Source organism: Fusarium keratoplasticum, chromosome 5, assembly GCF_025433545.1.
Source record: "Fusarium keratoplasticum isolate Fu6.1 chromosome 5, whole genome shotgun sequence".
Classification (NCBI taxonomy): Eukaryota; Fungi; Ascomycota; class Sordariomycetes; order Hypocreales; family Nectriaceae; genus Fusarium; species Fusarium keratoplasticum.
Window position 1 is genome coordinate 1,716,903 of NC_070533.1, and position 23,972 is coordinate 1,740,874.

A 23,972-nucleotide genomic window follows, 5' to 3' on the forward strand; every position below is an offset into this window, starting at 1 on the left:
AACAGGGCTATTGCTTGAAAGGAAGTTTAGTCGACCTCGGAGCATTTCGATCGACTCAAAGTGGACAATTTGGGGGCTGGTCCTGGGGTCCTGGGGACCCTTGATATGCAGTTGGTTCGACGTGCAGTGCAAAGTGGGCGACGAAACGGCTCGGAGGCGGGCCCGGGAGCTGTCGATCTCGGCCCTGGTGCCCTGACAGACACTTACTGCCGATATGGTGTGGTCGTGTTTGTTGGCTCAGGCCTGTGGCCTGTATCCACTCTGCCGGCATGATGAAGCCATCCAGTCCATGGAATGTGATGGCATTTCCACTCAATGCTGTTGGTTGATCTCCCATCGGCCGGGAAGTGGAGGCGAAGACCTGTTTGACTGCTGGATCGAGCAGGTGCCCATCACGAACTGGCTGTCACCAACATCTCGAGTCTGCATCTGCAACGTTCGCGGTGACAACGCGGCACGCGGCACCTCGAGACCCGCTGATGAAGGCCGCCTGTCTGAGACCTCTTCCGGGGAGTCCTAGAGACTTCTCCACAGGAACTTTGGGCTTGGTTGGGAGTCATCGCGGCACAGTCGGGAGGGGATATTTTATCAAGAGTTGGTCGCGTGAATTCCGGTCATGGAACAAGTCCCGCTGAGGAGAACTATCCCTGCCTGGAGGGACTTTTGCGATGTTGAAAGATGGAGGATGAATGGAGCGGTTGTTTTTAAAAGGACCTCCCATGGACCTGGCAGTTTGGCGCGGCAGTGTCTTGTCGGTCACAAGTGACTCCGGCCGCCGTGAAAACCAGATGAAAGGCACCAGCCACGAGGAACTTAGCCACATGACATAATGCCTGAGCCACTCCTTGCTAAGGTGCTGACCGCCCGCCACATGGGGCTTGGCTGGGAGGCTGAGCATTGGTGACGAAGCTCCATCCGAAGCTTCCCCAGACCAACGCTTTATGAACCGCTTCCCATGCAAACATCGGTATCCATGAGAATTTGCCAACTCCTGGCGCCTTTCAGAAGGATAATCCAGGTCTGAATTGCTGCATACTACACATACGGCCGCCCTTTTTGGTCATCAAAGGGCACATCACTCTCCGCTCACACCATTTACTATCGCACCTCATTGGGCCATTAGGCCCAAATCGTCTCATTCCTCCATCACCTCACGTCGCACATCAGCCTCTGCTTCGTGTCCAGCTCGGAGATTCTATTCGCCCATCATGTCCATACGCATAGCTTTGGACCAGCAGCCTGAGTTCTATACCAATCTTGACTTCATCCGCGGCCGCATCATCTTGGGTCTCAACCGCCCAGAACAAATTGGCAGTATTGTTGTCAAGCTTGAAGGCGAGTCGGGTACGGCTCTACAAGCCCCTAACGCCTTTGACGCAGATTACGCTCCTAGGCCACCAGGAGCTCCCCAACGTCCCCCTGGTAGTCTTGCAACTGAGAACCACAAGATCCTCTACAAGCTCCAGCAGGTCTTTCCAGATGACTACTACGCCAGCTCTTCGAGTCCATATGGCTCTTATCCGCTCCAGGCAGGCGAGCATGAGTTCCCATTCAATTTCAAGCTTCCCATCAACAATGCCTGCAGCGACCCTGCGGCCATGTCAAAGATTGGTGGCGTGGCAAATGTAGGCGGCTTTGGGGGTGGTGGCCTTTTTGGTATTGGAGGTGTGAGAGTCATGGACGGAAGCAAGCAACTCTACCTTCGCCATGTCACCCGCACACTGCCACCCTCACTGACTGGATATCCTATGGAGGCCGAGATCCGTTACTACATCAAGGTCACAATCCAGCGTCCAGGGCTGCTCAAAGAGAACTGGCGCTATCAGATTGGTCTCAAGTTCCTTCCAATCGAGCCACCACGGCCCAAGCACACGGCCCAGGAGGCCTTTGCTCGTAGGCCGTTTACGTTCCGGCCAAGGTCCCCGGCGCCGGACAGGAAGCGCAGTACACTCTTCAGCTTCAAGGGTAGTGAAGACTCCAAGTCCGCCTCCACCCCGGAGCCGTCCCCCGACACCGCCCCGGCTCCGGCTATCGAGATTTCGGCCCGTCTGCCCCACCCCAGTATACTGACTTGCAATAAGCCCGTTCCGCTAAGGCTTATTGCAAAGAAGTTGAACAACAACCCGGATCAGGTCTTCCTGGTCTCGTTTCAGATGGATCTGATTGGCCGTACAGATGTTCGGGCTCAAGAGCTTCACAACCAGAAACTCAACCGATGGGTTGTAGCCGCCAACTCCAACCTCAACATCCCCTTAACTTCTTCGCCGGAGGATGAGGTTGGAAAGGAGCTAGTGATTCCCGACGACGTGTGGAAGAATATGCCTCTTCCCAACACCGTCGCACCATCCTTTGTCACCTGCAACCTCTCCCGAAGGTATGAGCTTGAGGTCAAGCTTGGGTTGTCTTGGGGCAAACCCAAAAAGGGCATTGCATCCAGAGACCCATCCAAGAACCCCCAGGTCATCCATCTACCATTGCACTTTGCTCAGTTGGAGGTCTTCTCTGGTATCACTCCACCACCCGAGCTCGTCGAAGCGGCGAGGTCCAGCCGGCCGGGACGAGCGACCTTTACTGGGAATGCACCCGCCAACGGCCTACCTCCTCGTCTGCCGCCCCGAACAAACACGGCGAGTGCCTCGATGGCACCACCTCAACAGCAGCAACATCGACCACCTCAGGCTGCTCATCAAGTACCTCCTCAACCAGCTCATGATCCGCTATACCCACCGCAGCTGGCACCAGGTCAGGACGTACCGCCATATGACGATGCGCCGCCTAGCTACGATGAGGCTATGGCAGAGAACCTATCAGGTCCCTTTGATGGAATGCAACCACGACCGGCTTACAGCGGTGTCACCAACGAAAACGCACCGAGCCAGTTGCCCCCTGAAAAGAACTAACGTGTTGCAAAGCGCGGCTTGAATGTTTAAATTCTAATGCACTTAACTGTAATGACGACAGCGGGCGTTGTGGATGGGATGGGATGGGATGGGAGGCTAGGGAGTTGGGAGAGTAATGCAGTTAGATGCCCGTTGGATCATACCCAGTAGCATGCGCTTTGCCCATGATCGGTCAGGAGTTTCGGAGACGAGCTTTATTGGGAGGGATTAATAATATACCCGCATGAGGGATTCATGCGTCAAGACTTGTTGCCCAATCTGAACATCCATGATGCAGCTTGACCGTTTGCCCACCTGGCTCTCACATAGACCGAAGCATTACCTGCCTGAGTTGGTTGTTGCCTCTATCATATGAGCTTCCTCTCATTCCACCCTATACCCAAGATGAGATATAAAAGGACGCAGAAGGGGATTATCTAGGTGTGTCATATATCGACAATCTGAGGCTCAACTTCCCACTTCCACCACGGGGGTGCTACCCTAAATTAATGGTGTTCAAGGGGTGCGAAACGAGATGTGAGATGCTGTGCCGATGAAAGAGATGCCTGCGTCTTACACGTACACTATAGTCTTACTGCGGATTCAGACCGAGTCAGTCTTCCAACAGTAAAAACACTTAAATCCCATCATAGAAACATCAAGTATCGTGAGGTCATCTGAAGACCTTGGCACTGAAAGAAACGATTCCGTGTCAATTCAATGATCGGGATGATTGAGCCTGTTTCAGAACTAGTAAGTCTCAGGGGCTTTAATCACGATAGGCTCTCCATTAGGGTCAGTTGCCATCCGCTGAGCTGAGCGTTTACTTTCAATAGTCGAAATCGTAGCGTCACGCCAACAGAATGGAATCACACGACAAGTAACATGTCTTTCTGAATGACGTGAGACGCATATTACAATAAGGAGAAATTTTTGTCCCAATACATTTAAATCATTTCCTTAAACTAAAAGTCAGTCAAATGCCTTGTGCCTTGTTTGGTTCTGAATCTCCTACCCGTGTAGGGTGAGTGAGTGCAAGTCGAATATCTAATATCTTAGTGAGGACACAGGTCCACCGATCATGACGGAAGTTGTTATTCGCCTTTCTTGACTAGTTAGGTATACATTCTCGTGGTCTTTGGTCCGAGTGTTACTGAGACAACAGTTTGTAGTTCGTACTTTCAAGCCAATGATTGAGTCCCTTGAGTTGAGACCAACTCCAAAGCTTCTCGACCAGTAAAATCACCAGCGCAAAAATTCCATCTGTGACGTCACCTCCACCTGCCCCCAACGCCGAGCCGTCCGAGGCACTTTGCAGACGATTATATCCCCAAGCTCATGCGACTCCAGATCCATGAGCAGATCAGCACTCTTGCGCAGGGCGCTCATTTTGGCATCGCCAAGGCCATCACTAAGCATACAATGGCTTCCAATTGTTAGCCGAGGCTTCTCGTCCGGCCGGTATCTGCGGCGTTCTGAAGACCCTCGGATAAAAGCTTTGGGAAGGGAGATATCGGATGACTATGCCACGATCCGAGAAAAGTACAGTATGTTGATACTCCCCTGGAAGAGCTAAGAGGGTGAGTAGAGACGTCAAGACTTCTTCTAACATTTTGGTAGAGACTCCAAAATACCCCATCGTCCTTGCCCACGGCCTCTTCGGCTTCGCTGAGCTTCGCCTCGCATCCTACCTCCCAGCCGTCGAGTACTGGCATGGCATTCGAGATGCCCTCACCGCACAAGGAGCGACAGTCCTGACACCTACCGTGCCTCCGTCCTCCTCCATCGCCGACCGCGCCGCCGCCCTCCGTTCTGCCCTTGAAGCCCATGCGCCTGCCCCCGAGGCCGTCACCATCATCGCACACAGCATGGGCGGCCTTGACGCTCGATACATGCTCGCCCACCTCAAGCCCCTTCCAGTCCGAGTCGCCGCCCTCGTAACCGTCGCTACACCGCATCGTGGGAGTGCCTTTGCCGACTACCTCCTCGACGAGCAGGTCTCGCCGTTACACCTCCCCCGGCTATACTGGATGCTCGAACGGGCGGGCCTCGGCACTGCGGCCTTTGCGCAACTGACAAGGCGATACATGGCCGACGAGTTCAACCCGAGCACCCCTGACTGCCCCGACGTGCACTACTTCTCATACGGAGCAGCCGTCGAGCGACCGGCGCTGCTGAGCCCATTCCGGCACCCACATGCCGTGATGACCAAGGCCGAGGGACCCAACGACGGGCTCGTCAGCGTCGAGAGTAGCCACTGGGGTACATACAAGGGGACTCTCCTCGGGGTGAGCCACTTGGATCTGATCAACTGGTCGAACCGGATGGGATGGACGGTGCGCGAGTGGATGGGCATAAGACGAACCTTTAATGCGATTGCGTTTTATCTGGACATTGCCGACATGTTGGCAAAGGAAGGATACTGAGTTCTCTTACCTTTGCGATTGAAAGCAGGGCTGTGTACTTGTATGCATGAGTGGTTAGACTTAGATAGACTTTTTGTAAGATACAGGCGGGTTTGCAGCGCGGTGTCGTTTTTCGCAGCCGGAACATGCACCCCAGATCAATGGTCTGCAGTCTGTAGAGGCCCCATAGAGGCGATGAAGCTTAAAGGGGAGTATGCAGACTGATGCGAGAGCATTGGTGAGTGTTGAAGGAATGAAGGGCGTCTTTGTAGAATTCTGAGATCAGCAAGGCTGTTATCATGGTTGCGTCCTTTGTTGATCTGTCAAGCGGGCGAGAAGAAGCGTTGCCTAGAGTAATGTCCATATGTGCAAACGATTGTGTCGTGATCAATTCGCTATTAACTTGGCTCGGGCCGAAAACTCACGATACTATCAACTCATTTATCATCACCCATGCTTAAACATGGTCATCATCGGTAAGGAGAAACAATCAATTGCATTGCTTCAAACAGGTAGGTATCAGTAGCATTAGAATATAGAATACAGCCACCTTGCCGCGAACACTCGACAAGAACCCGTCCTCCAGCACATTTGTCCCACTCGATCCGGTGGTATGAGGGTATGTACAGAGTGTCGCACACCGCTCTCGTCGGCCGATAGCGTAGCATAGCGACCGGGCCGACCAGGGCGGCGGGCGAGGAATTGATGGGGGACGTAACCGATATTTGACTGGGATACGGGGTCACAGTCGGTCACCCGGTGTGTCGCAGAAAGGCACCTTGTTGTAACACCACTTGAGGGCCCCCGAGGCATATAATCCAAAAGACGCTAATGACTACGCCTCGGGCCACCCTCCTCTCCCCTCGACCCCTGGCATCTTAACGTCGTCTAGACCACAACGGCCTTGTTGGCCTTGCGAGCGGCCAGCTTCTTGTGGATGAAGAGGCCGATGAGACCGATGGCGACTGTGCTAGTTAGAATTTGCGCTCTTGCTAGAATGAGAAAGTGAAGCAACTTACCGACACCGACAATGCAGAAGACGACCATGACACCAGGCTCCCGGGCAGCCCAGTTCTTCTCGCGCTTGACGAGCTGGTTGACGACCTCGTCGCGGGTGATGAGAGACTTGATGGCGGCCATTGTGTCGAGAGTGGAGATTGCTACTCAACGTTAGTTGTCATGTTTTGATCCAGACTGAGTGACAGGATTGAAAAATGATGATGCTGAGGTTTCCGGATGCCCTGAGCCGAGATCATTGACCGTCCAATCTACACCAATTCCAAAATCATGACCAAGCCGTCCATCAATTGAGCCACGAGCGAGCGAGTTGAGGGCGAGCAAAACCGTATCGGCGCATCTGCTTGGCAAGCGTCATTGACAGCCATCATCCCAGGCGCAGAGGCCGGCTGAGGAGCCGGGATCTTGAGAGCACAGAGGCGGCGGCGGCGTCGGGCGACATGGAGGGCAGATGATGGTTGGTCATGGACTTGGTCTTGACTTGGAATTGGTGATGATCGGGTCGAACAATGGGCTTGAGTCGGGGGCAGGAAAACGCGCAGCAACGGCAGCAAAAGGACAAGATGTGTGGCATACCTTTTGAAGCTTGGAGGGTGATGAAGAAGCAGCAAGTGATTCTGGTCGCGAAGGCGGGCTTTGCTGTGGTTTTGTTGATCAGCTCTCGGCACCAAGAGACACCAAAGGTCGCAAAAAGTGGAGACGACAGCGTCACGCCCCGAAAAAAAGCTTGGGCCAGACAAAGTGGATTCGGCTGGACGAGAAAGTACAGGACAGTACAGGCCAAGGGCGAGCCAAGTCAAGCAGAACAAAAAGCTTGCAAGGCAACGCCGAGCAGAGCCAGAGCCAGGGTCCCGTCCGTCTCTCTTCTCGCTGTTAGTGTTAGTGGTAGGGGGGGAGGGGCGTGGGCGGCCAGGGTGGTAGGCAGAGGGTGGCGGGATAAACAGGCATTTGGGGATTGTGGTGCGCTCTTTTCACGACACGCACTGTGCGGCGAACCTGACGCGGAAAAAGGGCCCTGGGATGAGTGGATTTCTGGGTGATGATGATGTTCCAGCTGCGTAGCGGATCTCCATATGGCGCGGATGAGACGGGGGGAGTGACGGTAGAAGCTAGCAGGTGGGACTTACAAGATGGCGCTGGGTCTGCGAACCTGCAAAACAAAAACACGCTGGTTGTCACTTGGGATGGTCTGGTCAATTGGAATCTGCTTGGCGTGCCTGAGTCTCCAAGGGAGGTTTTTAAGCAAGACTCAATGGGACGGTTAAGACGGGCTCGAAGAGAGTGCAAGGCGAGTCGAGAGAAAAGGAAAAGGCTGGAGGAAAGCTCCGCCAAAAGGTAACAGGATCAGCAATTTGGCGAGGCATATTCCACTCAGCCCGGGCCAGACCAAACAACAACAATGGATTGACCGAGGATGATGGACGACAATTCCCAGCAACCAAACCATCCATCCATCCATCCATTCATGAGGCGACGCCGAGAGGCACCCGAGATTCGCGAGAATTATGCCTGCCTACCTCCAACGAACGAATTGGAGGTCCTGGAAAACACAGAGGTCGAGTCCCGATCAGCCAGTGCGCTGTAATAATCGCTCACTCCCCCGGCGTTAGGGACTCCCGTCTCTTGATGATGGCGAAACCCATCCCATCCGCATACCTCGACAAGAGGTAGCTCCCATGTCACCAGCTACTCGACTCTGCAGGCCCATACCGCTTCCAGCCTCCAGACGAGGCCAGCGTTTCGCCAATTGCTCCCTCCACGAACGGGCCGCTTGTACAGCAGCGCGAGCCCCAGTCCCTGGTACTAGCTTCGATACGCTCAGGTCCCGTACTGGCGCTAGACCCTGGGTAGTAAGGCAAGCAGAGCGGCCTACCCAGCCATCAATATCCGACGTGAGAGAAAAAAAAAAAAAAAAGACAGGACAGGACGCAGAGAGGGCCATCTCTGGTGCAACTCGGAACACGGCAGTCAAGGGCGGTGCGGTGAGATGACCCATGTGGGGAAGCCTTGCCGATTTCAAGCTCCATCCCACTCGTGGTCCCACGGCCCACGAGGGCCATGAAATGCATGCGTGTATTGCAGTCCATGCAGCGAAGCAGCAGCAGATTGCAGCGTGCAGAAGCTCTGCATCAAGTACAGTGCCGGTACAGTGCAATCTCAGCCAGCGCCTCTGCTCTGCCTGCCCTGCGACAAGATGAGCTGCGCGAATTTCTGGTCATCAACATCCATTCGACGATAGAGGGCGGTCCTGTCCTGCCCTGTCCTGTCGGTCATGATAACCCGTCGCTAGAACGATGCAGAGAGATTGCGAAAGGGGTCCAAGATGAAGGCGACTCCATTCTCGTGCCGTTTCTCCAGAGCCGGATCGAGGGTTCTAGCCTCACCTATCCCACGTCCTCTGCTCCAGCTCCATTGCTGTCATTGTTGTTGTTTTTGTTGTTTGATTACATTCGTGATGGGAGATGAGACTGGACCTCGACTGGCATTGTCTGTTGATGAGCCAATTGACGGCCTACCCCGTCCCTCGGCACATTGCTCTGCTCTACCAGGCTCAATGGATTGTCAATGGACTCGTACTCCCAAAAAGCCCTGCTCCTTCAGCTGTTTCATCACTGGAAAGCATCGCATCAAAGCCATCTGAGCTATATCAGAGAGCGACGGCCTCTCCAAGTTCCTCGGGCGAGCCCCATCCTAAAAGCCACGTCCCCACCGGCTTCTCCACAGTCACACACGACACTGTGCAGGCTAGAAGGACCTGACACCAGCATCAACAGACACACCAACGCCAGAGGCCGGCACCAAAGCAAGCCCCAGTGCCGGGAAGAAGCGCGCATCCTCTGTTTCCGGAGGTTGCATCTGCGCTGCGGGACCAATTTCTGTCTATCAATGGCCAATTGCCCACTCCGGCCTGCCCGAGGCAACCGAGCAAAAAGAGACTCACTCCTGTTTGATACAGTAGCTCTTCCGGGCGAGGGAAGGCTTTTGCGATTTCGCGAGTCAAACAAGCGAGGGCCGAGAGCGACTGTGTCGTCATGATCCGGACAAAGGCCTCATCTTGACACTTGCGTTGTGCATGGCATGGGGGCTCCCATGGTACGACATGGATCTTGTCTGTCACTCACTATCTCGCTGCTGGCCCTGGGACTGGAACTGGGGGCATGATGCGCGCAGAAGGCTTCACAAGTGGAGAGGACGATATTCGTGGCTGACCTCTGAAAGCACCTGCATTGGCTCATCCACCTCCACTTGAACACTATCAAGTAGTGTACGGAGTACAGTGCCCAGCATAAATATCAAGACGACATCAGTGCAGGTCCCCGAATAAGATCACCCACTCAGAGTTTGTCCGACGGACTCGCTCGCTGTTCGGCGGCTGTTACTTACAGACCATGCCCGCCCCCCGGTGTCATCGCGGTCCAAAGTCTGGACCGGGGGCCAGCGGCTGGAACAAGCTAGGAGCCCTGCCCGGGCCATTTATCCTTCGTGCAAATCCCGCCTGGAAGTCCCGGGAGACGAGGGATAAACGACGATGCCTGTAAGGGTTTTCTCACCCCAGATGCCGACTTGTCCCCGGGAGGCGCCCGCCTCGCTACCGTCGCCCACGCCTCTCTACCACCGGCGCTGGGCCCCGGCTACCAGCCTCCTCCGCGACAACCGCCGCCGATGACCTCATAGCCTTGCCCCGAGGAGATTGAGAGACAGACAGAGTCTCATCTTTTACGAGATGGCATTCTGGGTTAGGTGTTGTGTTTGGACCATGGATGGGAACATGCGTCGGCTATTGCCACGGGAGAGACCCTTGGCATCTCTTTCCCTCACTTGCCCATGATGTGTGCGATAAGAACTGTACTGTACGGGTGCAGACGTCAAGTCGAAACACCGTAACACGTCAAACTGCACTCTCCGGCGGCCGGCGCCGCGGCTGGATGCTTGCTTTGTGGCTGACCCAAGGAAAGACACGCGCTTCGACAAGGACCTCGGATTATCCTAGGCGTCAACCGCTCTACAATCTGTACCTAGGGATCCCATCCCGCCGCCATTGGCTTCCAAAGCCGATCCCAGCCAGTGTCACCAAAGGCCGGGATAGAGCCAAGACAGGAACGAAGCCGCGAAAGTATGGGGTACGTGGTTAGTGGTATCGGCCGTCGCCAATGAGGTCAAGGTCTCTCTAAGACCTCAAGCCTAGAAGCGCCCCAAGGACACCTCCACGTTGCTGCTGGATGTGTGCATGCGCAGCATAGTTACCGTCTCCCCTCCAGACGGATCTCGAGCGGTTTCCCCATTGACGCGGGTTCCAATAACTCTGAATGGAAGCATGAATGTCACGAGTCCAATAACCTGCCTAAGTCACTCCAGCCGGGCGCCCCACGTATCCATGGATCTCCAGGTCCTGCATGGCTTCTCCGCTGCCTGGATGCTGTTTGCCAGCAAGCTGCAGCTGATCAAAGATCCAGTTGTTTCTTGGGGTTCGGCTTGGCCCTTGGCGACAAGCCTGAATCGGCGAACGCGACTCTTGGTTTTCTAGGCGGTACTTGGCTTGGGACAGTAGCATCTGCAGTCACCGTCTTTCAACATTGCGCCAAGAGGCATTTTCGCCTGTCAGCCAGCAGCCCGGATGAGCCTGGCGGATGACCTTGAATCCTGGGCGGATATATGCTCGACTTATACACGTGAATGCACAGGACAGATGAGACATGGGCATGAAGCGAATCAAGGAACGATCCCGTGGCCTTGGTTGGGTTGGACACAGAGCACCGTGCATTGCGGCTTTTTCTTGCATCTCGAATTCCGCTTCATGATACAGTAGCCGCGGCGAACTTGTTACTTCTGTAGGCATCGTCACCGACGTTCCCAGCGGATGCACCTGCTTGAGTCGCGTCATTTGTCATACAGGCCTTCTCGTTGGAGTTCCCACCCAACGTAACGCCTCTTCTCTCCTCCAAGGCCGCCAACCTTACCCTTTCTGTCTGCGTCCAAAACCGCGCACTTCTGCCGAGGTTCCGGAACTCGATGCCCTTGCTGATACTGTTCTTGTCTCTGAGTTGAGCGCCAACAGCATACGCAATACCGGGCGGATCGACAGGAATAGCACCGACGCCGCTGTCAACAGCTGCGACGTCGCCGTTGGTGGCTGCAGCGGTTATACAAGTTGTGAGAGTCCAGGCTTCTCCCGTACTAGGCCTCTCACATACTTGACGTCTTCAATAATCAACACATCCTAGCAAGCTGCTCGCAGCCTTTGCCCCCTTCCAAGCCATGGCGCCCTCATGGCTCAGTGACTTGCGCCGCCTGAACCGCAATAACCTCGCAACTGTTCGCGCGGCGCCATGGGCCGAGATCTCAGGGTCTCTTGGCGATCTGGGCACTCTGCTGCCGCTCATGATCGCCCTCGCCGCCCAAGGGTCCATCCATCTCGGCACCACCCTCGTGTTTACGGGGTTGTTTAACATCCTCACCGGTGTCTTTTATGGCATCCCTCTCCCAGTTCAGCCGATGAAGGTCAGTAGTATTTATAGCCTACGAGCATCTCTCCGGATCACCCGGACTCTTGAGATTAAGCAGGCTGACTTATATTGATCCCTTTCTAGGCTATTGCCTCGGCAGCCATCTCGAATGGCTCTGCCATGAGTACAGTAACCGCTGCTGGACGGTGGGTTGGCGCAGCCGTCTTCATCATGAGCGTCACCGGCCTCTTGCGATGGGTCGTGCGTGTTGTTCCTATCCCTGTGGTCAAGGGCATCCAGCTGGGAGCTGGTCTCTCGTTGATTCTCGGTGCTGGTTCGTCGCTGCTTCAACCTCTTCACTGGGTTCATCCGGCTCTTGACAACCGCATCTGGGCCTTGGTTGCTTTTCTTGCTCTCGTCGGTACCCAGAAGCTATCTCGCTTCCCCTATGCGTTGCTGTTCTTCGTTGTCGCCCTGCTGTTGGCCTTTGTCCAGGTTCTCATGTCTCAACAGAGTCTGCCGTGGTTCCATGTGTGGCATCCTGAGTTTGTCATGCCTGGGAGGGATGATTCACCTGCATTGTGGATGGCCATCGGTCAGCTACCCCTGACGACGCTCAACTCTATCATCGCTGTCAGCGCACTATCCCAGGATCTTCTACCCGATATCCCTACGCCTTCGGTGGGCTCTATCGGAATCAGCGTGGCCTTGATGAATCTCACAAGCACATGGTTCGGAGGCATGCCCGTCTGTCATGGTGCCGGGGGCTTGGCCGCGCAGTACCGATTTGGGGCTCGAAGCGGAGCCAGTATCATCATGCTCGGCCTTTTCAAGCTGATCATGGGCCTTGTTTTTGGTGAAACTCTGGTCGACCTCTTGCGGTACTATCCCAAGAGCCTCCTCGGCATCATGGTTATAGCGGCCGGCCTCGAACTGGCCAAGGTTGGCCAGAGCCTCAACCAAGGGGCTTCCGATTTGTGGCAGACTGCTGCGCAACAAGATGTTCGCCAACACCGTGACCTTTCAGACGAGGAGCGCACCGAGAGATGGACCGTCATGCTCATGACGACTGCTGGAATCCTGGCCTTCCGGAACGATGGTGTCGGGTTCCTGGCGGGCATGCTCTGTCATGGGGCGTACCGGCTCTCTGAACGATTGGCAAAGTGGCACTCACGTCGAGGAATCTTTCCAACTGAGCGTGACCCGCTTCTTCATTGATCTTGACATGGGTTGTTTGTCAAGGTACAAGGCACAAGGCATTGGCTGATGACTGTTCGCATTCTTACGGCGTTTGACTTTTCCGTTGTTTCTTTCCCTCGTAGACATTTGGCATTGGCATTGACACGTGTTATGGTCAACAGGTTCTTTGCGCGACACTCATTATCGTTGACTCAGAATAAGAGCACGAGGCTTGGAGCTTATCTTACCACGTTGGCGTTGGGCTCTAGGTTGCATTTTGTTGGGCATGAGAAGGCGTGAACACATCATGAGATAGTACCTTCAGATATACGAAATTTCTCTGCGGCTGGTAGGTAGGAGTACCAAGTCGATGTTCAAGCCTAGGGCTTCATCGAAGTTGAACATGCTCTAGCAAGGATCCCATCGTCATCCATCAAATCGTGAATAAAGGGGTTTATGTACTAAGTCCACCACATTAAGCCACGATGCAGACTGAAATACAGGGTTTGGGCGCCTGGAGGAATGTTTATTTGTTTGGTTGAGGGCGTCTCTGGAGACGGCCTCATCTGGGCTACTGACGCACGGGTATCCTTGGCTATCAGGAAGATGTCATGAGCGAAGCGACGAACCGTCACATTCAACAGCGTTTACAAAACGAACAGAAATATGAGGGTAGATTGAATGAAAGTGAGTCTGTGCTTGCATTATCATTGATCTTTATCATCTGATACAATAATGAGAGCGCGTTTGGGTAGTTCTTGCCATTGTGAATCATCGAAGCTGGAACTGGCAGGGAAGGCAAGTAGCACCCGTTTCCTCAGGTCCCCGGATTGTTTTCTTTCCTGAATAACAAGGAATGAACGACCAATGGCGCGCCGTGAAACCAAGACGCAAGCCAAATCACCGCCTGCACTCCAAGAGACAATTGTGTCGCCCATCATTGGCATCTTGTCAGCAAAACTCTCCAACATTCTCTCTTGTTGAAGCGTAAAATAGGCTCCCATCTACACTCCAACATCTCATTCCAACGAATCCATAGGGAAGGAGGCTTTCAACGGTCCAGTGCCCATCATCACGGTCGTCCCCCTATGGGTACTAGCGGCAGGAGCCATCACCAGTCAGGCTAGCAAGTGAGAGGAGACTCGGAGCCCGTGAGGGAAGGAGCCCCCCCTCAGGCCAATCACAGCGCGCAGCCTTCCCCCCTCTGACCCTCCCAGACATCGCGGCTCAAAGGACCCAGGCGAAAGCCTCGTTCCCTTGTCTCGAACCTTTTATTTTCCCCGTCCCTTGTCCCCAAAACGGTCATTCTCGACAAAATCACGGCCCCGGCGCCCAAGTCGAGTCCCGTCGTCGTCAGTCACAACCCCCGTGAGGGCGAAGCGACGAAGGAGCTGCTCCTGCGAACAGCGATGACTTCGTCCATGACCGGCCGCAATGGCCTGCCCGACGCCCTGGGGAACCGCCCGGAACCCCAGGTCGCGGTCGCGACGACTCCGGCACCGATATCGACAGCGACGGCGACACTGGCCGCCACCGCCCATGCCAGCGACGCCGACAGTCGCGACTCCAAGGGGGCCACTTCGGCGCCTCCTTCTGCTTCACTTTCGGCAGATGCACCTTCTTCAACGGCCGCAGGGCCTGTCGCCGAGTCCTCATCATCATCATCAGCAACATCCACCGCGCCTCCACCTCCTCCGCCAACTGCCGCTGCTCCATCGGCACCCACACCCACGCCAGCTCCAGCTCCAGCAGCCCCGTCAACAACATCGCCAACAGCACCCTCGACCGCACCTATACCGAGACCCTCGACTCCGAATCGAGAAACTGCAACTGCAACCTCTGCTTCGGCGACAGCGCCGGCGTCGCAGCCTCCACCTTCGACGCCGCCGCCCCGATCCGCTCTAAACACTCTCGCAACCTCTGCTCTCAACGCCGACGCCGCGCTCGGAACACGACCACAAGAGGCGGCTTCTAGTGCACAGGCGTCGGCTCCTGTCGATGCAAACTCCAACGACCACCCGATGCCCGATGCCCCTGCCCCCGTTGACGCGAGTGCGCCATCAAACAGTGCTGTCGAGCTCCAACAAACTACTCCGATGCAGCTGGATCTCCCCGCAAACAACATGAATGAGACATTCACGCCCTCGGCGCCGTATAACTCGGTGTCCCTGCCCACGCTTAACCAGCATGCGTACATGATGATGGCACTGGCTTCAATGGCGGCACCGCCGACTACAATCACCCCCTCACAGGTCACATTGCCTAACCCCATGGACGAAGCTTTTAATAGCCTTGCTCCGGCAAACTCGATCCGTCAGGCGAACGCTGATAAGACCCTCGAGTCGTTTGCTCGCATCGAGTTTGCCGACAGTGTCTTCCAGATGACTACGTACGCCGTCATTATTGGACGAGATCAGCGTGCACTGGAGCAGGCACGTCGCGATGAGAAGCGTGACGAAGCTTACCGTCGCCGTGTTGAACAGCATGCAGAGAATGGCCTTCCACCCCCATCTCCTCCAAGGGGACCTGACCGCAGCAAGTTTAGTAAATCCTACGTGAGCGAGGAGGGAGGAATGTTGGGACCCGAATCGGACAACGGAGAGAATGGCCGGCCAGCAAAGCGACGAAAGACTAGCACGCAAGGTTCATCGCAGCACGACAACGATGAGGCGGCGGCGCAGGCGCAAGAAAACATGATCTCTAATCGACAATATGTTTCTCATACCCCTGGCGCTGCGGCAGTAGACTTGACATCATTACGACCATCACCCTGGCACGTCCCCTTTATCGGTATCCACTCACCAGGTCCCAACATCGCGTCCAAGACCAAGGCCATTTCGCGAGAGCATCTCAAGATTGCGTATAATGAGAAGGAGGGCGTCTTTGAGGCCATCCCGCTTCATAAGAATGGCTTCTTTTGCGAAGATGTTCACTATAAGAGCGAAAAGGTGGTGCTGAAATGTGGTGATCGCCTTCAGATCAAGGACATCGACTTTCGATTCCTAATCAACGGAGTTGAGCGAGGCCGGACAGGTGCTGAAGAGGACGTGGAAGAGGAAACTGCGGTTCAGAAACGACATGCCCATGGCGGCAAGGAGATGAGTTTCGACTTTGAATCCTCACACGTCAATGGGCAAGTCCAGGACACGAGCGATGAGCTCTCCGAGGTGGCAAGCCCGCCTGAATTGTCAGACTTTGGAGATGAAGATGAGGCTGAAGCTGAAGCTGAAGAAGCTGAAGAAGCTGAAGAAGCTGAACCGATGGAGACAGTGGAGGCTGAACCAGAGCCAGAGCCAAAGCAAGAGCCAGAACCGGAGAGGCCTGCTCCGGTACAGGAGCCCTTTGTCAAACCTGAATCGGTACCCGAGCCTGAACTACAACCGCACGCTCTGATGCCTCAGATCCCCAAGAAGCGAGGCCCGGGCAGACCACCAAAGAACGGCATTATGTCGAAACGGGAACAGCGATTGCTAAAGAAGCAGCAGCAAGAGATGGCCAAGAAGACTTTACCACAAGCTCCCCCGGTTGAGCCACCCATCAAACGCAAGGTGGGAAGGCCTAGGAAACATCCTCTGCCTGATGATGCTAGTGAGCGACCTGAGAAGCGCAAATACAAGCCTCGCAAACCCAAGGAAGATGGTGCTGAGGGTTCCGACGCTGAGAGACGTGCCCGAGAAAAGAAGGAGAAGAAGGCCCGCCCCAAGTCACCGCCTCTTAACCTCAATGTCAATGACTACACTAAAGAAGAGCTTCAGAAGCCCAACAAGAACTATGGCGTGCTCATCGACGAGACGCTCACGGCAGCAGGACCGGATGGTCTCACTCTTAAGCAGATCTACAAGCGAATCTGCGAACGATACCCATACTTCTTCTTCCGCACTGAGACCAAGGGGTGGGAGAGCAGTGTGCGGCATAATCTCATTGGGAACGAGGCTTTCAGAAAGGATGAGACTACCAATCTCTGGTCTCGTGTCCCTGGCGTTGAACTTGACGCAGGGAAGAAGAGAAAGGCATCCTCTCCCGACCGCAATAATCTAGCAGCCAGTCAAGCCTACAACCAGCAGTACTCGTATCAATACAATGCTGCGCAGCACGTGGCACCCGGGGCTCCTGGATATCCCCCTGGCCAAGCACCTCCGGCATATCAAATGCCGGCCTACAACGCACAGCAGGGTCAAGCAGCGCGACCGGTGCAGCCTTACGCAGCGTCGGCTTCACCTCCAGCCCCCGGCCAGCCGGCTTCTGGGCAACCAGCCGCGGGCCAACCGGCCCAGACAGCGCCGACACAACCGCCGGCACCCGCACAGCTGCCGGCAGGCTATGGACCCCCGCCAGCTCCAGCTCGGCCCCAGCTCGGTGGTCCTCAACCAGGCGCCTACAGCTCACCGTATGCGCCGAGGCCGCCGCCGCCAGCAAACCCTCCGGTCAAGAGCGAAGATGGGCATGCAGCACCCGCAGCACCCACAGCAGCAGCGTCTGCTCAACCACCTCCGCCACTGGCAGCAGCCAAGACTGTCCCTGGACCTGCGCCAGCTTCCCAACCTGTTGCTGCTGCTACTGCCGCTGCTCAGACAACTCGTCCACCTGCTACATCACCAGCAGCTGCTACCCCAGCCCGCCCAGTTATCGATCCCCGTCTTCTTGCGGCTGTCGTCAACCTCAAGAACGGCCTGGTGTTGAACCTGAACAGGGCTCGTAACCCCAGATCAGAAGGCATAGTAATGTCGGCTCTCAATCGATGCCTTGGTCTCAAAAAGCAGGCAACAGAGAATGACAAGATGGAAAGCATCTGTATGAAGGGCATTCGTCAGGTTATGGAAGGCTTCACCAAGAATAGCCCTGCCCCTGGGCCAGCAGCTTCCGCTTCTCCGCCTGCCAGTGACCTACCACCCGTTCTCGAACCCAGGGTGCTTGCATCTCTCACGGGCTTCAAGGACGTCTCGGTCAAGGCGCTGAGGGCGAAGCTGGGTGAGGCCAAGGCGGAGGCAGTCACGCTGTCAGCCATTGACCGCGTCCTGGGTTTCGCAGACGCCAGCATCGTGCCCCCGCCTGGGGAGGGTGAAACAGTCGGCAACTTTGAGGGCGTCGAGCAACATCTAATGAAATCTATCAGACAGTTGTTGGAAGGTATGAACCAAACAGTCCAAGGTTCATGACCTTAGAATACTCGCCCTGAATTTGGACGTGTGTTTCTTCTCTTGTTGTACCACTACGGCGGACGGCGCAAGAGAGGGCAGGGAAAGGAAGGGGTGAAATCGGGTACACGTGCATTCGAGGCGTTTTGGACGGTCTAATGACGAATACGAACGAAGAAAGGGCGTGCTGGATATGTTATGTCGACGTTGTTACGTACGAGAGCAAGAGGGCCAGGCAAGGTGTTGTGTTGGTTGGCTGGCCTCTGCCATTCCGACGGACAACAAGACAAGGCTTGGAGCTTTGCTCGACACAAGGACGTGGAGTTTTTCATGGGGGGGTTCCTATTTGCTGATATCCCCCGATATACCTCTAGAGCAAGCGACTGACTAACTGACTGTGCTATTAAATTAAATCAAGATGCAATATGAAATGAATCAAGCCTTGAACTCGTCTCGTGTGATGTCACTTGTGCTTGATAACTATCTGTCTGTCTGCCTTCGCAACACTTCCACTCCCCCCCTGAGATTCTGGTCAACAGAGATCTCTCAAACCCGCACATATAATAGCAAAGCTCCATCTCGTCACCAAGAAAATGGTTCTTCTCAGATTACAAACAAAGAGGAAGAAAAAGAGGTTAAAGTCGCTAATATGTACCCATCCACAGAACCCCTTCCCAAATCCGGCAAATCATCCATCCCATCCATCGCTCCATATCTTTTTTTGAAAGGACTGACAAGAAGCCGTCTTCGTCATCGTCATCTTTTACGTGTCATTCTGCTCGTTCGTGTTTCTGCGTCCGTAGCACACGCGTGTGCGTAGATTAACATGTAAACAGCTTCCTCCTCCTCCCTCCCTCCCTCCATCTGCTTCTGGCTCACCCATTCTTGATAGACTTTTGGTGTCCTCTCCTGACTGAGCCCAAGGTATCAACAAAGACAAACTTCTATATGAGAAGAGGAGAAAAGTTGTGAAAGAAAGGGGAATATTCTCAAGGAAAGAACCGAAACGCCTCACACCATTCCAAAGCAAAGACTCCCTCCGTTGGCGCCGGTGGCCCGGCACGTCGCCTCAAATATTCATCGTCCTATGCGTATCTGCCCCTACACGACAGAGGAAATCTCGTGGACCTCAAGAGGCATGTGGCGCGTCCTTCTCTTCTGCCTCGACACTGGTCTTGGCATCCTCAGCCTTTTGCCCAGCCAATTTATCCACGCCAGAAACGCCACTGTCAGCTTCATCGTATGAGATGCCCAGGCCATTGGCATCCTTCTTATCCGCCGCCGCCGCTGCCGCAGCAGCAGCGGCAGCATTCTCCTCAGTGCCCTCATCGAGATTCATCAACGCCGGCGGACGGTGCCGCATCTGCCTGGCCTTGGCAAGGGAAATCGTCTTCTGTTGATAGCTCGTTGTGATGGGCTTGGTGTCATCACGATCGATCGTTGCCTTCATCAGGGCTGCCATCCACAATCGCCCCTGCTTCAAGTTGGGGAGAGCAAAGTAGTGAACCGTTGGCTTGGTGAAGTTCACTGCTCTCGAAAGGCCCGCGCGAGGAGGGACAAGCTTGAAGATGAAAATGGAATCGTCACCCTTCTCCAGTTGCGCGTCAGCAGGGTCCGCAGGAATTGCCTGACCTCCGACAACGCTTGTAAGAGTGGCGTGGAGGCCTGTTAGCTTTTCGTTATCGGCAGGGAGAACTCGATGGAACGAAATGTCGATAAGGCCCTTCTCCTGTTCATCATCCTCCGAGTAGTAGTATGCCAGCCGACGCCCCTTGAGAACAAACAAACGCGGCTTCCAGGTTGTCATGAGGTTTGAGCTCTTCTTCCTCATCCAGCCACTATAATCGGCATCCTTCATCGCCTCCTTGGGCGAAATCTTGAGCAAGCCGCGCGTGTAGGCGCTCGTTTCCTTTTTGCCCTTCTTTCCGCCCTTCTTGTTCGATTGCGTTGTTGTCGTGCTGGGGCTCTTTGCGGTATCAGGAGACTCAAGATCAAAGCTGGCTCCGCCCGAGGGTGTCGTCGACCCGGTTCGTGACGGTGATTCCACCATAATTTCCTTAGTTATTGAGTCTGTGGGTGTTGCAGCCTTGGATCGGTCAAGGCCAAGGTTGTCGGATATCGCGCGCATACCCTTGCCTCCAGCCAAAGCAATAGGCTTGTTGACCACCGAAGCGAGCCAATCCGAGTTGAATCCTTGATGCTTAGCCGTGCTGGGCGACGCTGTTGAACGAGCTGATCCGACTGAAGTGTCCAGTTTAGTGACAGTAGGCGATGGAGCTTCACCAGCTGGAGGCAAATTCCTAATCGAGTCCGAAGTTGTTGACGCAGTTCGCCGGTGAGGGCCTGACTGGATACCGTAATACTTCTGAGCCGCTGAAGACATGCCGCCCTCTGCCATGGATCCTACACTTCCGAACCTTGACTGCCTTGAGATGGCCGTGGCGCTTCGAACTCTTTGCTCTTCTGCATAACTTGACTTTCTCGACTCTGCCCCACTGTCGCGTTTTCGTAGTAGGTTCCGGCGTCTGCTACCTTCAACGTCTGTACCAGAGAAGTAACCCCGATCCATCTCTACCGAAGAAGTGTCGTGCGCGTCCGGTCCAGGGGGACTCAGAAGATCCTGGAGGCCGGTTGACGATAGTGGTCGTGGCGAGGTCTGAGAATAAGCGCTCCCCAAAGTCCAGTTCCGATCGAACGATGGCTGTTTCTTGTGCGTGACATCTACTCCTGGATAGGTGCCAGTGTTGGTAATCTTAGGAGTGGGAGACAGTCCGGGGGCGACAGGTGTTCCAGCATTGCGGAAGTCGGTCGATGAAGAATGGCGACGTGAGTGATGCAATTCCCTAACAGATGCCGCGGATGGTCTCTTGATGTGGCTGGCGCGATTTGTGCTGTCTTGCGCGTGATGTGTGGCAAGCGTCGGCGAGGCCTTGGGGGTTTGCGAAAGAGAAAGTCGTCTCGTCTGAATAGATGTTGGCCGGTTGGTGATAGTGTTTGTTCTACTCCTTGTACGTCTCACTTCCTCGACGCCGTCGTTTCCATAGGTCTGTGTCGACCGCCGTGTTTCTAGGCCGTGAGTATTCACCTCATCTTGCAGCGCCTTGATCTTGTGCCAAGTTTTCAACCGCCGGCCAACGGAGCCAAGATCAAACGCTTTGATAAATAGCGAGCTTTGGTCCATGCCCAGAAGAACCTCACCCGAAATCTCCTGGTCTCTAAAGACCTCACAGTGGTGCTTCTCAACACCTGAAGTGAAAAGGTATTCAGCCACATCATCGGGAGACCAAGCTTCAACTTCGGCGCGCGAGTGAAGGTCCTCCTCTTCCTCGTCAGTCTCCTCGCCATGGATATAAGACGCTCGGTGGTCGAGGGGTGTGCTGCTATACTCGCTTCCGGAATCGGTCGCTGTTGCTCGGAGTCCACCGTTGCTCGCTGGCGATCGTAAATCCGTGATATGCTCGTTGATAACGTTGAGGGTTTCGTGCAGAACAGGGCTATCCTGACTTGGTGAGGTGAGATGGTTCAAGGTCGGCAGAATGGGGGGTTCGCTCGAAGCCAGGACGGGTTCGGATTTCATATTGTTCAAAGGGAGAGTCACCGGCTGTTGGGGGATCGTCACGGATTGCCGGTTTGGAATCGGCTCCTCCCTTGAGATGGCATCCGCGCTACCTATAACCCTCGAGTCTTGTGCTGCGTCATGGTGAGAAGTCGGGGCTTTTGCGGCGCTAAAGGCGCTCGTAGGAACGATTCTGGGGGCGGGTCTGGTGTAGACTATGGATGGTCAATTATTTCTCGCGCAGGAGTGGTGATAGCGTCGGGATGCAGACCTTCGGGGAAAAGTCCATTGTTGTTATTTACCATGTGGCGGCCGAGAAACCAACCGTCGCCGAACTCGTCATCTCGTTCTATGAGTTCGACTCGGTCGCCTTTCGCAAGACTCAATTCATCGGAGCTTCGAGCTTGGAAATCGTCTGCATGTCGAAGATATTCGTCAGCATCACCAGTTTGGCGAAGAAAGAACGAGGGGCTATGAGGCAAGCTTACGTATCACGATCAGGGTGTCGCCAACCTCAGGCCGTAGAGGGCCTTCGTTAGGGCCCCTCGAGGCCATGATGTGACGGAGCGATGCGCTGGTGATGGTTGAGGCAAGATTGTTGATGGTGAACTGGTCGAGGCCGGAGAGACCGAGAAACGGAGTGGTGGTTCAAGGGCGGCTTAAACTCTGCCCGAACGGTGGCGCGGTTCCGAGGGGGAGGCCTAAGGAGTCTATCCGTGGGTGGAGGGAGAAACAAGCTGGTGAAGACGCTCAACAGACGCCATCCGTCGAGCCTGTATTGCCAGGACGGGTTGTCTGCCTGGTTGACGCTCTGCGGCGGGATGGCTGGAGATGATGGAGTTGCGCTGTCGGGTTCTGGAGGTGCTCTGAGCTTCGCTGTGGCTGTGGTGGTGCGCTGTGGTGGTGCTCTCGAATGGTACGCTAAGGTATGCTTTGCTGTAGGTAGTGGAGCGGCGGTTGGGGAGGCGGAAGAGGACCGTGGTCCCTGGACAGGGCGAGAGAGGGCCTAGCGTGGAGGGCTGCGATTGGTGCGACCCGAGTTGTTCATGACTTTTTACCAAGGTGGGCTGGACGTGGTCAAGCAAGCAGATGGGATATTGAAAAGGGCGTGAAGGGTGAAGACGAGGGAGGAGACAACTGTGATAGTTTGGATCCTGTCTGGATCTGAAAACACTTGTCAGAAGCGTGAAATTATTGAAAGGCCAGAATTCCTCGGCAATTGCAAGGTTCTGGAAGAGGTTTTGTTCCTTCAGAGGTGCATTGGGCTCCTCCACTCCAGGGGGTATCCGGGATTGGGTGATGCGGCCAACCTTTGCAGATTCTATTTTGGGATGTAATGCCAACACAGTGGGCTTGTGGTGAAATCAGGACAGAGTAAAGCGTTGTCGATGAGCCGAGCCGTGGTTCTCTGTGATTTGGCAGAGCTGAGATGGACGCGCACAGGACGAGATAGGTTGATTCGAGAACGAGAGACGCGAATGGCGACGAGGGGTTGTTGAACGGGAGATTGGGAAAGGAGACGTGGTACAGTTAGCGAATGAGGGTGACGCAACGAGCCGCTGATGATGGCAGAGGCCACCGCGCAGTGTTGTACAGAAGACGGGCCGGGACTGAAGCTGAAAAGCTCGTATTGTGAATGTGCACTTCTAGGGGAGGATGTCTAGGTAGAGGTAGGCAGCAAGAAGGTAGATAGAGAGAAAGTGAAGAATTTTCAGGTTTAGTATCGACCGTGGGGATTGCAATAAAGAATTTTTACGGGACTACAAATCTTGAATGGAAGGAAGGACATGCGCGGCGTGTTCGGACCTTCGTAGTGGGTGGATGGATGGATGGATGGATGGACGAGCGACCGACTGCAACATCGTGGTGCCTGCCTATCACTTTGCCCGTTCCTGCCGCATCTAGGTACAGTACCTACTCGGAACGAACAGCCTACAGGCAGGCACAAGGGGGCTTGACGGACGAGAAGGTGCCCGCGGGATAAGCTGTGCATTTGCACTTTGCAACCTCAGCGAGGCCCCCAACAACTCAACTCAACTTACCTGACTCTGATGCTCACAACTTCAGGTAGGTCTGGGCACCCGCAGGTGGTCTTGTTTCGCCGGGGTCATGGAAGCGAAGCGTCCGGCATAACTCTATTATGCCTGGAGTTGGGTTGTTTGATCGACTTCAAACACTGTCAGATCATAGCAGGGGCAATTGCGTCTTTTCGCTCGGTCTTTTCAGGTGCAAGGTCTTTTTGCGTTTCAGTGGATGGGCGAGTCAGACGCCATTGACAGCAGCGTTCCTGATAACGCCAGATATCGTCAGGCACAAGACAAGTTGGAGCAGTTGTTGGGAAAACCTAGATCTTCATC

The 23,972-nt window shown here is 54.9% G+C and overlaps 4 protein-coding genes and 2 pseudogenes across 6 annotated transcripts, besides 2 other annotated features; 4 read left to right on the forward strand and 2 right to left on the reverse strand.

Annotated features, from left to right (window-relative positions):
* Positions 1 to 1,208: 1,208 nt before the first annotated feature.
* On the forward strand, positions 1,209 to 2,900 carry NCS57_00717800 (uncharacterized protein; the record flags this gene model as incomplete). Its single annotated transcript, XM_053057038.1, has 1 exon — positions 1,209 to 2,900. One exon carries the CDS (start codon positions 1,209 to 1,211, stop codon positions 2,898 to 2,900), a length of 1,692 nt encoding a protein of 563 aa, XP_052913233.1.
* A 1,329-nt stretch (positions 2,901 to 4,229) lies between these two features.
* Positions 4,230 to 5,305, forward strand: NCS57_00717900 (annotated as a pseudogene). The gene is made up of 3 exons: positions 4,230 to 4,314; positions 4,376 to 4,426; positions 4,500 to 5,305.
* Positions 4,230 to 5,305: a sequence feature.
* An 867-nt stretch (positions 5,306 to 6,172) lies between these two features.
* Positions 6,173 to 7,522, reverse strand: NCS57_00718000 (annotated as a pseudogene). Its single transcript has 4 exons — positions 7,429 to 7,522; positions 6,878 to 6,940; positions 6,304 to 6,444; positions 6,173 to 6,249 (listed from the first exon to the last, which is right to left on the reverse strand).
* Positions 6,173 to 7,522: a sequence feature.
* Positions 7,523 to 11,557: 4,035 nt separating this feature from the next.
* Positions 11,558 to 12,963, forward strand: NCS57_00718100 (uncharacterized protein; the record flags this gene model as incomplete). Its single annotated transcript, XM_053057039.1, has 2 exons — positions 11,558 to 11,800; positions 11,890 to 12,963. 2 exons carry the CDS (start codon positions 11,558 to 11,560, stop codon positions 12,961 to 12,963), a joined length of 1,317 nt encoding a protein of 438 aa, XP_052913234.1.
* Positions 12,964 to 14,333: 1,370 nt separating this feature from the next.
* NCS57_00718200 (uncharacterized protein) lies at positions 14,334 to 18,080 on the forward strand (the record flags this gene model as incomplete). Its single annotated transcript, XM_053057040.1, has 1 exon — positions 14,334 to 18,080. One exon carries the CDS (start codon positions 14,334 to 14,336, stop codon positions 18,078 to 18,080), a length of 3,747 nt encoding a protein of 1,248 aa, XP_052913235.1.
* Positions 18,081 to 19,188: 1,108 nt separating this feature from the next.
* On the reverse strand, positions 19,189 to 22,170 carry NCS57_00718300 (uncharacterized protein; the record flags this gene model as incomplete). Its single annotated transcript, XM_053057041.1, has 3 exons — positions 19,189 to 21,830; positions 21,887 to 22,030; positions 22,104 to 22,170. The coding sequence occupies 3 exons, from the start codon at positions 22,168 to 22,170 to the stop codon at positions 19,189 to 19,191; spliced, it is 2,853 nt and encodes a 950-aa protein (XP_052913236.1).
* Between the last annotated feature and the right edge of the window lie 1,802 nt (positions 22,171 to 23,972).